At 37.7% G+C, this 16,589-nt stretch overlaps 1 protein-coding gene across 1 annotated transcript in view; it reads left to right on the top strand.

Annotated features, from left to right (window-relative positions):
* The first annotated feature begins 2,463 nt into the window (after positions 1-2,463).
* Wif (Wnt inhibitory factor) overlaps positions 2,464-16,589 on the top strand; it is a 19,410-nt gene continuing 5,284 nt past the window's right edge. Inside the window, 2 exon segments of the mRNA NM_001168020.1 lie at positions 2,464-2,660; positions 3,237-3,388. Of these exon segments, the coding sequence (NP_001161492.1) occupies positions 2,540-2,660; positions 3,237-3,388 (273 nt within the window). The 5' untranslated portion in view covers positions 2,464-2,539.

The following is a 16,589-nucleotide window of genomic DNA, read 5'->3' as shown; positions in this document are numbered from 1 at the left end:
ACGTGCGGTAAAAATGTGGCTTAATCAAAGACAATGCAAAAATAAATTGTCTTTCGTGTCTTTTCATAAAAAAAGAAACATTTATAAACTTCCATCAACCACTGGCTACAAACTCAGTCCTGGAGAAAGGATTGCAGAACATTATAAAAAGTAGTTTACACAAAAACTGGAATGGAAAAAAACACATCAACTACAGCTTCCAACCATCGGTTGCCCAAAGAAACAGGGCGTTATTAGTAACACATATATAAACACACGTATTTGTCAACTATGTGACTCAACAGTTATCGGAGATGGGACGTATTACATATTGCAGTGCTCCAATACAGAATTTAAATCATACTAACAAATCAACATCCCAGAGTTTAACAAATTAAACCAAGAATATAAGTTTGTTTATTTATTGAGTGTTGTGGATACCAAGAGTGTCTATTATATTTTATAGATAATAACTGTAGATATTAGTGTCCAATTTGCTGTACTATTTATAATCAGTGTTGTATCAAATAAATTAAATAGAAAAATAGCTGATCCCGGCTCTCGGTTACTGACCAACAATGTCTGGATATCACCATATCAAGCGGGCCTTGTGCAAAAAAATATACCAGGGCTGATAGCTTTCAACTTGACATCCGACAATATAGAAATTAAACACACGGACAATTCACTACAAATTAAATCACCTCCAGTAAATATATACAATCGTCGTAAAATACTACGAAGGCAACATGGTCGGATTTATTATCGACCAAATACGCCGGATTCCCGAGCAACCGCGTCCAAAACTAAAACGTGCGGATCTTCCACGGTTCAATTCATTTTCATGCACATACGAGACTGGGCATTTACAGTAAACAAAGGTTCGGTTTTCTGTTTTCTCCGAGCGAGCAGTTCACACCGATAGTTTGTTTTGACAAAGTGATACACAAGCGTTTACTGAGACAGAATTTGACAATGACCGATTACCCGCTGAAAGATGCCAGCTATAAATTCGCATGCATATACGCACCATGTTCGATGGTAACTATGTATAGTTGGGTGTGTACCGCCAAACCAAGGGTTTGTCGTGGTATGCCGGTTTAAGTGCGCACACGTCATAGTGGTGGTGAATTCGTCAAACATGAGGTTTTGGTGACTAGTATATAGCCGCGATCGGAGAACGAGAATCGACACAACATTGAAGAGTAGCTGATGTTCCGCCAAATAAAATACGAGTAGTGGTGTACAGAATGGTAGACATGACGTAATCATACTGGCCATGGAGTGAAACTTATCCTCTTCCGAAACGGCATTGCTATGACTAATGAATCGACAAACTTGCTGATGCGTGCTGTTATTTTCTAATTATTGTTATTTAATTAAAATAATTACTTTGTTATTTTTGCGTTGTATAATTGATTAGTTCAATTGTATTATCCCAGTCCACGTCGGAGGCGCTGTATTTCATGGGACATCGTGTTTTGATGCTAGTAATACGGGTACTATTCACAGTCGAATGACTTCACCTACCATCGTGTCGTGGCCAATTAATCACTGATATCACCTAATTACCGCCTCGGTGCGATAAAAAAATACGATTAATCAAACTAAAATCGTATTGAACTTTTTTACAATACAAAATGTTCCACAATTCGAACCTATTTCGACTGTAACTTTTCATATACTCTACTAGAAATTACGATTTCTGGTTTCACTGAATCTGGAAATTGCAAAAATATATCAGGAAGTCGCTCATACATAATGGCGAAAAATTCGATCGTCCAATTCAACGCTTAGATTATTTCTGATTTAGTCCATTTAGTTGCCGACCGTGTGTGTATAACGGTTAATTCGGTCAAGCTTGTTAATACTTCTCACCAGCTTGATATAACGGCGCAATCAACGTAACCCAAACATTTTTTTCTTACATACACAACGGCTTAAGTATGAAATAAACCACTTGTCATGTGTATTTCTGCCTTAGTGTTAATTGAAATGGACACTCGGGGTATGGTACCTTGGTTGATTTCTCCGATTGTTGGTAATTATCAAGTTAGCAACAGATACCGACTCATTCTGGTAACAGTATCGTGTACCAAGCGCAAGTAATAAGAATCCACTGCCATGCCCGCCCATTAAAATGTCAGTGTGGGTGACACCATTCTGTGAAGTGGGTAAGATCAACTCGAAACACAGAGAATGTACACTACGTTTACAATATTTCATATTGTTTTACTTCAATTCATGACAAGAAATGAGTATAATTTTTAGTTAGTTTGCTGCTTTAAATTCCAGTCGAATTTCCGTCGATGGTCGTATTTTCCCACGGTGTCCGCTAGCTTACGAATACCCTTTCCCATGAGGCCTAACTATAGCTTTTAAAATCCGAGATTCCAGCGCCTGTTAGAACTCCCTACACAGCCCTCAATCGTCCACTCCGTAAACGTACGCGGCAACAAGTAAAAACGTTCTGCATTCGGATCTCTGCTACGTTGGACGTTGTCACTTCGTGACCCTTTCTCCCTGTGGTTCTGTGTTCGCACCGCGGCGGCCTCGTAAGATGCTTGGTGTAGTGTGCTTATTATGCCTCGGCGCGATCGGATCGGCGTCGAGCTCATCACTGACAACGTCAGACAGTATATCGCTATGGCTCGATGCTATGCAAGTAGAACGTCTTCTTGGTAAGTAGCTAGCTGTATTAACGAGCTGGGGAGATATATGTCTGTCTATATTTACTAAGGAATCTCGTTTCACGGAGAAATTCAAACCTATGAACCGTGTTATGCCCGTTAGGGCTAGAGGTTTATCATATACCAAATTAACTGAAACACGTATTAAGACAATTTCAGATTATCTCAGTCTAACTACCGGTAAATATTCCATTCTGATAAAAACGAAAGTTTTCTCGAAGGTAGAAAGCTTACTTTGAAAACTACCGCGGTGTTAATTTCACTCCTTTCTCTACCAACTTGAATATTTGATTTCCCTGACTTGTTTACTAAGAACGTCAAACCTATTGTAAAGTAACTGTTTCTATAAGGGCTACACTCGTAGTAAAGTGGAATCAAATACTCAACTTTATTTCACTTTTAAAAGAAAGACCATTAGTAGCCATACCAAGAACATATCGGTACTTACTGACTTTACAAATGCTGAGAATAAACTTTGACCTACAGTGGTTTCATTTTTGTCGATACTGTATTGGTGCATAGACAATGATATCTGATTCATGTGGTCTATTTTCTCTCTATATCTAGGAATACGAGCAGAAATCTACGTTATACGCAACGGAACCCAGTCGCCCTATCTACAAGACATCACCTATCAACGGGACGCTGAAGACGACGATCTACCCATCGTGCGTGTTGGTATCGAGAAGTTGACGTTAAACTGGGAAGCCAAGAATACGGTGAGTTTTAGACTTATATATGTGATAGTGGTTTGACGCAGCGGTTGGTTATATATGATAAAACCCGGTGGGGATGACTGTGAGCGTGTGTGTATGTTTACATCGACACTCAAGTAGAGCCACGTTTGTTCCGATAACAGATGAATTTTCAGCCAAGTTCGTAAATTCCTCAACTTTTTAGTTGACATCTTCTGGATATCAACATGGTTAAGTTCGGGCCACTCTTTGTGTTGGGGTGGCTAGCTGCTAGAATCAGAGAATTAAACTTGTTGCGATTGAAGATGGCGTATATGATTATGGGTGTGCACGATCCACATACCTCTTTTATTACAACAAGTAAATAACAACAACAACAACAACAACAACAACGACGAAACAATTACATGTACACAGAAAAGAAAAAGAAACTTGTTTGAAACTACCCAAGCCACCCCCATAAAATTAATGGCCAATCCTTAATCATTGGTAGCCGCCAGCTATTCGGCATCTGTTCCTGTTTAAAGTGGTTGTTTGTAGTATCGCAACTTGGGATTACTACACGAAACCCATGTTTACCGTTGGCATTAGCAGCGTACAATTAGCCCCCAGACATTCTGCTGCTGCTCATTCGTCGAGACCACGTCCGGCCAGCCAATGAGAGACCTTTTTGCTTGTTATGACGTCGAGCGCGATGACCTATCAAATTGTGGCGTTCATAAATAATTGGACTTACAAAGTCGTTCTTTTCATAGCGCCTAAGTTTAGAACGGTCAGAAATTGCAATCTACATTTCTATAACGGCGGGCACCGGAAAGAAAGTAGGTATAGTCAGCGTGAACACGTTGTTAATCTTGTGTCGGTCGTTTAGTTTAGCAGAAGATGTGCACAATTGTGTAGAATTTAGTAAAATATTAAAAACTCCAAATTTTAATATTGACTGAGTATAAATCAAAGCAATATCGACGCCGTGAATGTCCTCCTTGTCACCCATGACGTCACTTATTAGTAGAATAAATTATACAGAGTATATGTAAATAATGTGGGTCAATCTAAATGTCTAATTATTTACACGTTAAGGTCAACTATTCACTGACATTTGATCGTCACGTGACCCGCGATGTTAATCAAAGTACTATAGATGTTTAGATGAATATAAACAGTCACATAAATAAGGATAAATACAGGCTATTTCTTTGGCAATTTGTAAAGAAAAATATCCCGAGTAATACGCCGGGTTTGGTAATATTTAATAGTTTCACCCCGTGTCCCCGTGCTCAACTTTGAAATATGTTTTACATAATCTACGCTGTGAAATTGACAAAATGGCCGCCATTGCTGATTCTAATCATAATAATAATCCTTTATTCCGAGAATGAGTTAAAAATTACAGATATAAGTCTCAAACTAAAGAGCTTTAATCCATATTATAGTAAATAAAGCATTCACTTTACATTTAACATATTTTATAAACAGACAATAAATTGAGATATTTTTTTGTTCGAACGTTGCTATAGGCCGATTTAACTGCGTTTCTATTAGCCAATTTAGCTGACGTAGCATAGTATTGATCCCAATAGCCACAGTTGTACAAGATTGCTGCCACTATGGTAACTTGTGCACTGATACAGGGCAGAGTAAAAAGACTGTGCCCTTGTGTGGTTTTATTGAAAGAGAACAGAATCGGTGATGACGGAGATTTTGCTTCTTTTCAACTTTAGGGACGGTGGTCGTCGCGCCACCCGTGCGTCTCATATAAACAAAGATGGCGACTTTGACTGATGCGCTGTTCAACGAGTACGAACTGACACGTTGCCAGGCTCTAATTGGGTATGTTTTGGATTGTGGGAAAACCAATGTTTACCAAAACAAATGTCGCACATGCGCGGCGCGACGACAACCGCCCTTTAATGATTTAACCGCACCCTGTTTGTTTTAATGTGTTGAGATCATTGACCAAAACATGAATTATCTGCAACTAATCCAACCTGTCTGTGGAATTTTAAGAATCTGAACTTACGCAAAATAGAAGGTGCAAAATAGCGAGGTTTCAACATGAGAAAGGAAAACGTGATTACTTATAGCTGATTGCAAGAGTTTCCGAGCTTCATACACTCACAGCCAGATCGGATCAGATCACAGCCCATTGAGCTGAGAATGCGTTAAGTGTAGCAACTTAATGATTTAATGTACGGGAACGTCAAGGGCACAGACTGCGGTCAGCGCGTACACATTACCTTGAATAAACGAATGTTTTATTTAATTAACGAATGCGTGGAATGCAACGGAAATACAATTTTTACTACTACGCCTAGTTTTAAGGGGACCTAAATTTTTGCCCGCTAGGTACTTCTAATTTGATGTGAATTGACAGGGATAGTTTATCCGGCCAAGTAGAACCCTGCTGTGTACTGTCGTACTTCGACGACCCCGGGTGTTGATATATTCAGGACGCGATTTGTTCTATACTAGTAATTGGAATCCTCGCAAACCACGTGATTTCCGTTGAAAAGTCCCACAATTTCATCACATACTAGTATATGTGCTGGGGCTGGGTAAGAACAATTTTTAAGAGGCTGACCATTAGAAACTATGGGATGGTAGATTTGGTTTTAAATCACGAAGAACTTTTTTAAAAGATATAATCTTCAAGGAAATTACTGTGCAAAAATACGTTTATAAAAAAAAAACATCTGGTGCAAATAAAAGTGAGGGAAATGTTGCACAGTAGTTTTACTATCTTCTCATTCAGAGTTTCTTGTGGCCAAGCCTTAATAGAAACTACTGCTGAGGACATGACACCAGGCAGATTTGGGTATATCACTGTCAAGGGAAAACATGATCAGTTCACCTAGGTCACGGCAAATCACACGCAGTGAACAGTGTCCAAACAACTTCTTCTTTTTTTAATGAGTTTATTGTTTATATATATTCTCAGTCGTTGTACACAGCTAATCAAACTAAAGAGCCCCGTCCCCTCACCCCTTCACTCATTACATCTGAGTGATACAGTGTTAGAGAAGAACACAATGGTGATACATGTATTTACATAATCATAAAACGGCAAAATTTTCATAGAGCGTCGTGTTCGATATGCAACCCATACGACGTAAACAACCCGGGGACAGTTAAAACAAAGCTGGGTAGGGAGGTGCCCCTGAGTGCTCAAAAGTGTGACAATTTTCATACCTGGATAGTGGTTAAATCTATACCCATATTTATACCAAAGTACCATTTCTGTCACCACTGTTTATTCCAAATAAAACAGTTACCGTATTTGCTCTATTAGAAGAGCATCTCCAATAGAAGCACATGTAAGCCAACAGTTGTATTGTATATTGATTTATTAAAATATGTATTTTGATCATAGAAACACCTCTGTCACTTACATAAGAGCATATTATGAACACAATGTTCAGGTTATTTAGGTTGTTAAATGAGAATCAACAGTACCAAATCGGAAAAATATTACCGATATTTATACCTATCTTGACCAGAAATAAGACCGATACTTATACCTAAAATCCAAAAACGAGATCCATTTCAAGGGCACGTCCCCATCAGGCAAGTTCTGTGTAACCCCCCCCCCACACACACACACACACACACACACACACGGGGGTATACAACTGGTGTCAAATTTTTGTTTGTTCGCACGAAATTCATACGCGGGCTACATGTCGACTTCGTGTTTCTCCTTTTCTGTATCTTAATGTCATGAGTCTATGTGAGTATGGAGACATTACCATGTAATGCCAATTCAGTTCAAACCTCCTATTATGATCAATAACGAAAACTTAATACCGGACGATTTGGGCGAACTTCTCAAGAAAATTGAATGAGATTTGTTTCCCACTAAGTTCAGTTTTAGATTACCAATTTTCTTCTTAAGAACGCATAGCCTTGAGCAGAGGTGACAATCGATAACACTTGGGGAAACGGAAATACTCAGATGTTGAAGACAATCTTTTTTCTGTGTGCCACTTGAAATCGATACTAATGTGAACAGAAAGAGAAGATTACATGAAAAGTACACCATATATAATGCTAATTACCTTTGACCTTTAAAGAACAAAATAATCTGTTTTTACCGCAATTCTGACATTTATATTTCAACATCTATCGATGTAGACATAATCGTAAATTAAATGCCACATAACTCATCTTGGTTCAAGACAGAATAGTTTCCATCGGAGACGGATTTTCACAACAACTGTGAGCCGCCCAGTCCTCATCAATGACAGCTAATAATAGTATTAACAGATCAGACTTTCAGTAGAGCGTTTTATTTTCAAAATCTCCTCTTACATCTGAATCCGGCTTGTAAATTCAGTATCAGTGGACAATTTTATAAATAATTGTCTGTATACCACCGGAAGATTCCATCATATTTTGGGTGCGGATGTGTATGGTCTGATTAGAAAGGTATAGTTGCTATACTCAAAGAGCATCATTTTAATGTGGTGCGGGTGAACTGGACGCCGGGTGAACATGACCTTACTACGGTATGGGGTAGCCATAATATAACTAATTCGATTTTTGGATAAATAAATACACGGCGTATAATGATGGGCGTAGTGTATTTAATATGTGTTTATTTTATAATGTAAATTAAATCAAGAGTGCTTCAAATGTCGCTAATGAAAATGGGTTGTCAAATTGTCATTGGTGAAAGTCTTGTCAAATTGTCACTGGTGAAAGTCTTGTAAAATTGTCACTGCTAACTGTCGGTTGTCAAATTGTCACTGGTGAAAGTCGGTTGTCAAATTGTCACTGGTGAAAGTCTTGTAAAATTGTCACTGCTAACTGTCGGTTGTCAAATTGTCACTGGTGAAAGTCGGTTGTCAAATTGTCACTGGTAACTGTCGCTTGTCAAATTGTCATTGGTGAAAGTCGGTTGTTAAATTGTCACTGATAACTGTCAGTTTTCAAATTGTTATTGGTGAAAGTCTTGTCAAATTGTCATTGGTATCAGTCGGTTGTCAACTTGTCACTGGTGAAAGTCCTGTCAAATTGTCACTGGTGAAAGTCTTGTCAAATTGTCATTGGTATCAGTCGGTTGTCAACTTGTCACTGGTGAAAGTCCTGTCAAATTGTCACTGGTGAAAGTCTTGTCAAATTGTCATTGGTATCAGTCGGTTGTCAACTTGTCACTGGTGAAAGTCCTGTCAAATTGTCACTGCTAACTGTCGGTTGTCAAATTGTCACTGGTGAAAGTCGGTTGTCAAATTGTCACTGGTGAAAGTCCTGTCAAATTGTCACTGCTAACTGTCGGTTGTCAAATTGTCACTGGTGAAAGTCGGTTGTCAAATTGTCACTGGTGAAAGTCTTGTAAAATTGTCACTGCTAACTGTCGGTTTTCAAATTGTTATTGGTGAAAGTCTTGTAAAATTGTCGTTGGTATCAGTCGGTTGTCAACTTGTCACTGGTGAAAGTCTTGTAAAATTGTCACTGCTAACTGTCGGTTGTCAAATTGTCACTGGTGAAAGTCGGTTGTCAAATTGTCACTGGTGAAAGTCTTGTAAAATTGTCACTGCTAACTGTCGGTTGTCAAATTGTTATTGGTGAAAGTCTTGTAAAATTGTCACTGCTAACTGTCGGTTGTCAAATTGTCACTGGTGAAGTCGGTTGTCAAATTGTCACTGGTAACTGTCGCTTGTCAAATTGTCATTGGTGAAAGTCGGTTGTTAAATTGTCACTGATAACTGTCAGTTTTCAAATTGTTATTGGTGAAAGTCTTGTCAAATTGTCATTGGTATCAGTCGGTTGTCAACTTGTCACTGGTGAAAGTCCTGTCAAATTGTCACTGGTGAAAGTCTTGTCAAATTGTCATTGGTATCAGTCGGTTGTCAACTTGTCACTGGTGAAAGTCCTGTCAAATTGTCACTGGTGAAAGTCTTGTAAAATTGTCATTGGTATCAGTCGGTTGTCAACTTGTCACTGGTGAAAGTCCTGTCAAATTGTCACTGGTGAAAGTCCTGTCAAATTGTCATTGGTGAAAGTCGGTTGTTAAATTGTCACTGATAACTGTCAGTTTTCAAATTGTTATTGGTGAAAGTCTTGTCAAATTGTCATTGGTATCAGTCGGTTGTCAACTTGTCATTGGTGAAAGTCTTGTAAAATTGTCGTTGGTATCAGTCGGTTGTCAACTTGTCATTGGTGAAAGTCTTGTCAAATTATCACTGCTAACTGTCAGTTGTCAAATTGTTATTGGTGAAAGTCGGTTGTCAAATTGTCACTGGTGAAAGTCGGTTGTCAAATTGTCACTGCTAACTGTCGGTTGTCAAATTGTCACTGGTGAAAGTCGGTTGTCAACTTGTCACTGGTGAAAGTCTTGTAAAATTGTCACTGCTAACTGTCGGTTGTCAAATTGTCACTGGTGAAAGTCGGTTGTCAACTTGTCACTGGTGAAAGTCTTGTTAAATTGTCACTGATAACTGTCAGTTTTCAAATTGTTATTGGTGAAAGTCTTGTCAAATTGTCATTGGTATCAGTCGGTTGTCAACTTGTCACTGGTGAAAGTCCTGTCAAATTGTCACTGGTGAAAGTCTTGTCAAATTGTCATTGGTATCAGTCGGTTGTCAACTTGTCACTGGTGAAAGTCTTGTAAAATTGTCGTTGGTATCAGTCGGTTGTCAACTTGTCACTGGTGAAAGTCTTGTCAAATTATCACTGCTAACTGTCAGTTGTCAAATTGTTATTGGTGAAAGTCGGTTGTCAAATTGTCACTGGTGAAAGTCTTGTAAAATTGTCATTGGTGAAAGTCGGTTGTCAAATTGTCACTGCTAACACTCGGTCTTCAAATTGTCACTGATGAAAGTCTTGAAAGTTGTCACTGGTAACAGTCGGTTGTCAAATTGTCATTGGTTAAAGTCTTGTCAAATTGTTGCTGGTGAAAGTCTTGACAAATTGTCATTGGTGAATGTTTTGTCAAATTGTCATTGGTGAATGTTTTGTCAAATGTCATTGGTGAGTGTTTTGTCAAATGTCACTGCTAACACTCGGTTGTCAAATTGTCACTGCTAACACTCTATTGTCAAGTTGCCATTGATGAAAATCGGCTATCAGTGCCTCATTAATTGTGTGTCATACTGTTTCCATCGATCAAAGTGTGCGATTTCTCTTCAATGAAAGCCACTGTGCAATATATCTGAATGATGAGACATATGCTCTCTTAGTATACGAGGTTCTTTATGGAGTGTGTCCTTGGCACAGAAAACATATATAGCTCATGAAATGTGAATCATTGTCACTTGAAACGTGTCCAAATAAGTGCTGCATTTCATCAGCAATTGTCAAGACCCGGTTCAGGTTTCTCAGAACGTATACCATTGATATCGATCGAAAATATTGGTATAGTTATGTATTTAAAAGCATTAAACTCAAGACCAGGAGCATCCAAACCCTGTGTGCGAGATTTAATCAAATAAATCTATCGTTATTATCATGCAGGTTCTCGATCCATGTTGTAGACAGCGATATCTTGCTATGTGTTGCTATGTGACTCGCATGAATCACGTGAGCAACTGGAATAAAAGGCATATGAGTACCGTCACAAGTAGAGTGTCACGTTTTGTTTATTGAGCTAAGACGTATTGTTTGATATTTCTTTTCATCGGTGGCAACAAAATATGCTTCTGGGCTGTACGCTGTGACACTAATGGGATCCACAGTGGTCTGGGAATCATACACTGTGCAGACGTCCGTCCTGACGTCGTCGCTACAAAGCTGTTTGTTGTTCCTATTCATGCAATACACTCATATCTCGTATACTTGACGAGCGTGTTCACGGTGTCCTTCTGTGTTCAGTCGCCCATGACAACTCACTGATGTGGGGACATATAATGCGATTTGCTTGTTACTATTTGCATACTCAGTGATATGTGTGTCTATGTACTGAACATAACGAAGCCATAATCAAATAAGCTACACATGCCACCAGGTCGTAAGAATGATTTGAAACTGTGGCTAAGGGCAGTTGCGGCTATTGGGAAAGAGACATACATAGTCACTCCAGTTACAAGTATTTGAAATACAAAATTGTCAAATTGAGTTAAATGTACAGGTTTTCCAAATTATGCACGAAGCAAAGCAGCGTTTTTTTTTTCTTACATGTTGTCGCGTCTTGCCTTCCTTAAAGAGCGGTGGTCATTGCGTCACGCATGCGTGTGTTATGGGACTCATATAAACAAAGATGGCGACTTTGGCTGTTGTGAAGACCAACTAGAACAGACTGAGACGTTACCAAGCTTTAACTAGATAATTTCAAGTTTCAATTGTTCTACATAAACTGAATATATACTACCAATCGTTTGTCTGTACGTCGCATCGTAATCCATGTGGTTCCCATACGAAGTGTACAACGCGTTTACAATGCATAGCTTGTTTCAAACGAAATTCAATGCCTGACAACTAGGGCGCTTACGCTGTAGGTAATACTCTAAAATATGCATCGCTAGTTTGTGCAATAATCACCACAACCCAAGTTTTCAAGCGACATGTGTATAACCATAGCAATATGTTTGTTGGTTCACAAACTGCATATCATCTTTCACGTACATCCATCCATCAAGAGTACATTGTGGTCTGATTTTAATATATTACACTATTTGGAAATTGTCACAAATTTCATAACAAAACACATAAATTACTACGCATGCGTAGTAATTTATGTATTTTGAAAATGCGGAGAGCAAGAATGCATCACTGTTCTTCTGAGATCTACTCATAAGTGAATATACCTAGAATTTACGCACAATTCAAAGTACGGTGATTATTACTACTAGTATTATACTCAGTTAACCGTACCTAGTAATAACCGAGTATGCTTTCACTCGGAAGATTACAATGAATTCCAGCGGTTTCCGATAGAACGGTGTTCAGTGATGCGAGGCCCCTGAGACGTATCCTCTTCCACTACAAGCCGCGGATTGATACTAACAAGCAATGAATCCGCCACAACTTGAGATTGCTCCTACCGGTCATTGATATCAACAATAAGTAGCAGTGAATAGTACAGATGCGATAACGATGTTAACACCTGAACAAATAAAATGAGCTTTTCATCTTATCCCGCTAAGTGCAGTGAGTGAGATGGGGAAATTATTTGCATACTGCGTGAAACATATAATTTTTTTTTAGCAAATTAGTGAAATGTAGCTACTCTGTAATCTAGCTTATTCAAAGTGCAACTGATTTAATAGCAAAGTATATTCTGACAATAATTTTGTTGTCCCGTTAGCTAGATTGAAGATTATGTTCTAGTAAATCATGTGTTGAAAACTCGTCAAATTTGCTAATGGCGTGTTATTTCATATTGCTATACTGTTTTCTCGTGAATTAATCTACCATATGTTGGCGGAGATCAAGTTGATCATCGCAGCAATTAAAAAGCTACGAAACACCCACGTGAATTTTAACTGATGCAAAAAAAAAAACATCATCATACGTGTCGTCATCTCTCCTGCAATGTTTACGTCTGTATTTTAGTCGTTCCCACGCCTTGTCGACTGAAAACTGGAACCCATCCGCTACGTTTTACCTCATCCACCGATCAAATAGGATTACTTTTCCAGGTGATAACAAATGACCTACTACCGATTTTACGACTACTCGTTTGCATCCATTTGTTCATGACATGTGATCTATTCTGACTGGCAGGGGATGAACTCATTGACTCGTTTTCCCCCATTGGTATTTCTTCCCATCCATACTGTTTACATCAGACGTGACGACTCCACTCAATGAGTGCTAAAGGTGGTCGATCTTTAGATTCTCAGTTTCCGTCGGCAATTTAAGTTAATTGCTTAGGATGTAACAACTAACACCGTGTTATTCTTAAGTGACTGTGGAACGCATGCCAGTTTAGTGTAACTGTCGTTGTAAATTCGGGAATCTACCATGATGCATTGCATTCAGAGAGTATAATGACATAATAAAGTTGAAATAAAAACGAAAGAACTTGTCTTACATAATTTTCATATATTTTCGAATTTTGTAAGCGTGTTGCGTAAATTTATATTCCAGTATAAACCTAGATCGCATGGAACGAGGTGAGATATATTAAAGGGTCAAATCAATCCGACATTCAGGAACAACTCGTTCTAACAGAATTTGACAGCTTTCGAATTTCAGCTGTGGTGTACTTACAGACTTCTTTGTGTGAAGGATTCATGTTCTACGCATAACACTCCGCAGGTGCATGTGGAGATTCATTTGTGCCAATGCCGACAATGTTTACGGCTATATGGACCCACACGAGTGAACTAAACAAGTAATCACAGCTGTAATCCGAGAATTAGAAAATGTACTCGTACTCGTATATCTTAAGAAGCCAGACATACCGACACAGTCATACGTAATGAGTAAACGGTCATTTATTTGCGTTGATGTTATCAGATGTTATCGTGGGAGACGAATAAGTGAAATAGCAAATCCCGGGTGGGAGCACGAGAAGCTCGTCATTACATGAAATCAGTTGTGTTGGTGTCTAATTGAACTATATATACTGTGTTCAACGTTAACTGGATTTGTTCTCACAATGCCCGTCGCATCAAAACGTCACAGTTGTCAAAACGTGTAGTGTTATATGTGGGTTCCACAAACGATGTATGTAATGTGAGTAACATAAACAAGATTCAAGCGCAATCCGTGTGGATTTGTTACCCTTTTTGGGTTGGAAATTGACCTATATCCCATATTTGGAGCATATTTCTTCATCGTTTTTTGTTTGAAATGCATTATAAAATGAAACCGCAGTGTAAGATTCAAGAGAATATGGTGATCATTTTGAATAGTAGCAACTACCTTTACTAGTCTCGAAGTGTGTTTGATATAACTTTTAATAATATAATCAATTAAATGGCTTTAAAATTGTTACTATATCTAGTGTGATAACAAATACATGTACTCCGATAACATATTAAATGGCTGTATCGCTGTAATACAGAACCAAATGACCTCTGTGGCACGGAATAAGTAAACACGTGGCGATAAAATGTTAGTCAACCAAAATATCCATTTTCTTACAAAAGTCATAAGTATATACTATGTCACATGACATATAACGTGTTTACTCATTCGATGCCACAAAAGTAATTCTGGCTCAGTGTCAGTCGCATATATATATATATAAACTTTAAGTTTAAGCATGTGTGAAATATAGTTCTGTGAAAGTGTATTCCTTTAAACAGCCATTTTTTGCATATATCCGATATAATGTCTGATGTATGGGTAAAGTTTGAACTTGATCGGTTTAGACATGTCGGATATGTGGATCCGACACTGCATTCTTTGAACTAAAATGGTCGCCAGTCGGCCAGTCGGTCATTTTGAACCCAGTTCTAAAAATAAAATGATGTGCATCAAGGTCCCATTCAATCTGATTAAAATAAGATCCTAGTTTTGGCTCTTTTTTTGTATATATATTTTATTTTGATCTAGTATTTATTTTTTGAAGTTTTGGTGATTGGGAAAGCCAACAAAGAGATGTATGTAGGGCGGAATTAAAAAAAAAAATCACCAAATCAAAATCAAAGAAAAATAACAAAATAAAAAGGCATTAATAACAAAAGTAATAAAAAATAAAATTAAAATAAGTTTATAGCCAAAATAATTAAAACCCGTACACTACATAAGATTTTAATCAGATTTGGTTCCATTATGTTAAATATATTTACCAAGCCGAAATCAAAACCATCCACACACGACTAACATCCGGTTCCGGAATTGTGAAAGTGTTATGTTCTAATGTGTTGATAACTAAAAGTTGGGTTTACTGATCACTGTTTACTGTTCACAACGTTTAATCTCTGATCCCTACATTTAATAACTCAACGTCGTATTGGTTGTCATCAGGACAATACCCCCCCCCCCCCTGGTGGTTTCACTTTACTGCATTCCGTTCGTTTATTTGTGCAGTGTATATATATGCCGCGTATGTTTTGTTCTAAAACAACGCGAAACAAGAAACACCAGTATTCGTTTTAACCCAAACAATAATATTAATAACCGGAATTACTCTGCCGTAACGGAGAACTGGGTTCAATGGCGTGTCGAGTAGTGTAACTACATTGCGATAATGACACTGTAGTTAGAAGGAGTGACCCGAGCAGAGCGTCATTTACTGGTATGTCGGACCTTCTGAGACTAGATCGCGTTCGCAGGGCACATTACAATTGCGTATTATGCTTCTGTTGATATTTCTGCGCCTTCTTTCGTGTATCCGACATCGATATCCGTATTTGAAAAAAAGTACAATGTACAGAACGACACCTCCCCCAAGCCTTCCCATCACATCAGTGAGTCGAAGCTAACGAATATACTGTAAAACACGTCTTTTTCGCGAGCATGTCTTTTTCGCAAATTTAGTGAGAGAACTGATTCGCTAATTTAAAATGTTGCTAATGACTTTATTGTCAATTCAAAATGGCCGCCAAACAAAGAAATCAACAATGACAAGAGAGATTCGCTAAATCAACATTTCGCTATTACGTCATTTTACCACAATTCGCTAAAATTGCATGCCGCTTTTTCAACATGTTTTACAGTATATCATAGTAGTTGCTCCGCAAATTTAGCAAACTCATATATATTATCACATGTTGTGCATGCATTACGCTTACCAGTATTTTAATTCTGTTAATAACACGTCACCATGTTGGCGGAAACACTCCTCCTTGTACATATCACAGACAACTAATAAAGTTTATTAGTTCTCTGAGTTCATATCTACTTTGCTATAAGTCGTAAAATCGCATGACTAGGACAACACATTACGAAGGGGCACTGTTTCACCATAATTATATTTCCAAGTGATTTTTAGCAAATCTAGTGGCGCATTCAACTGTGGAAATACGCAAAGATGGCGAATGTCCCGCTTATATTTCATAACAGATATATAAAACATTGCCTCTGTGTGAGTTTATTTAATCATTTGAATATATTTATTTAAATGTATTTACTAGTATTTAAATTTATTTATTTATTTATTTATTTATTTATTTATTTATTTATTTATTTATTTATTTATTTATTTATTTATTTATTTATTTATGTATGTATTTATTTATTCATTTATTTATTTATTTATTTATTTATTTATTTGTTTATTTATTTATTTATTTATTTGGCAGCTTGATAACAACTGTGATGTTTGTGTTCGGGTAATATACAACTACGAATATATTTTCAATATGCCATGTAATACATTCGTATTGAGTATAAG

This window comes from Saccoglossus kowalevskii, chromosome 3 (genome assembly GCF_978046115.1).
Source record: "Saccoglossus kowalevskii chromosome 3, keSacKowa6.1, whole genome shotgun sequence".
NCBI lineage: Eukaryota > Metazoa > Hemichordata > Enteropneusta > Harrimaniidae > Saccoglossus > Saccoglossus kowalevskii.
The sequence above is the reverse complement of the archived record's forward strand: the minus strand, read 5'-3'. Positions and strand labels throughout refer to the sequence as shown.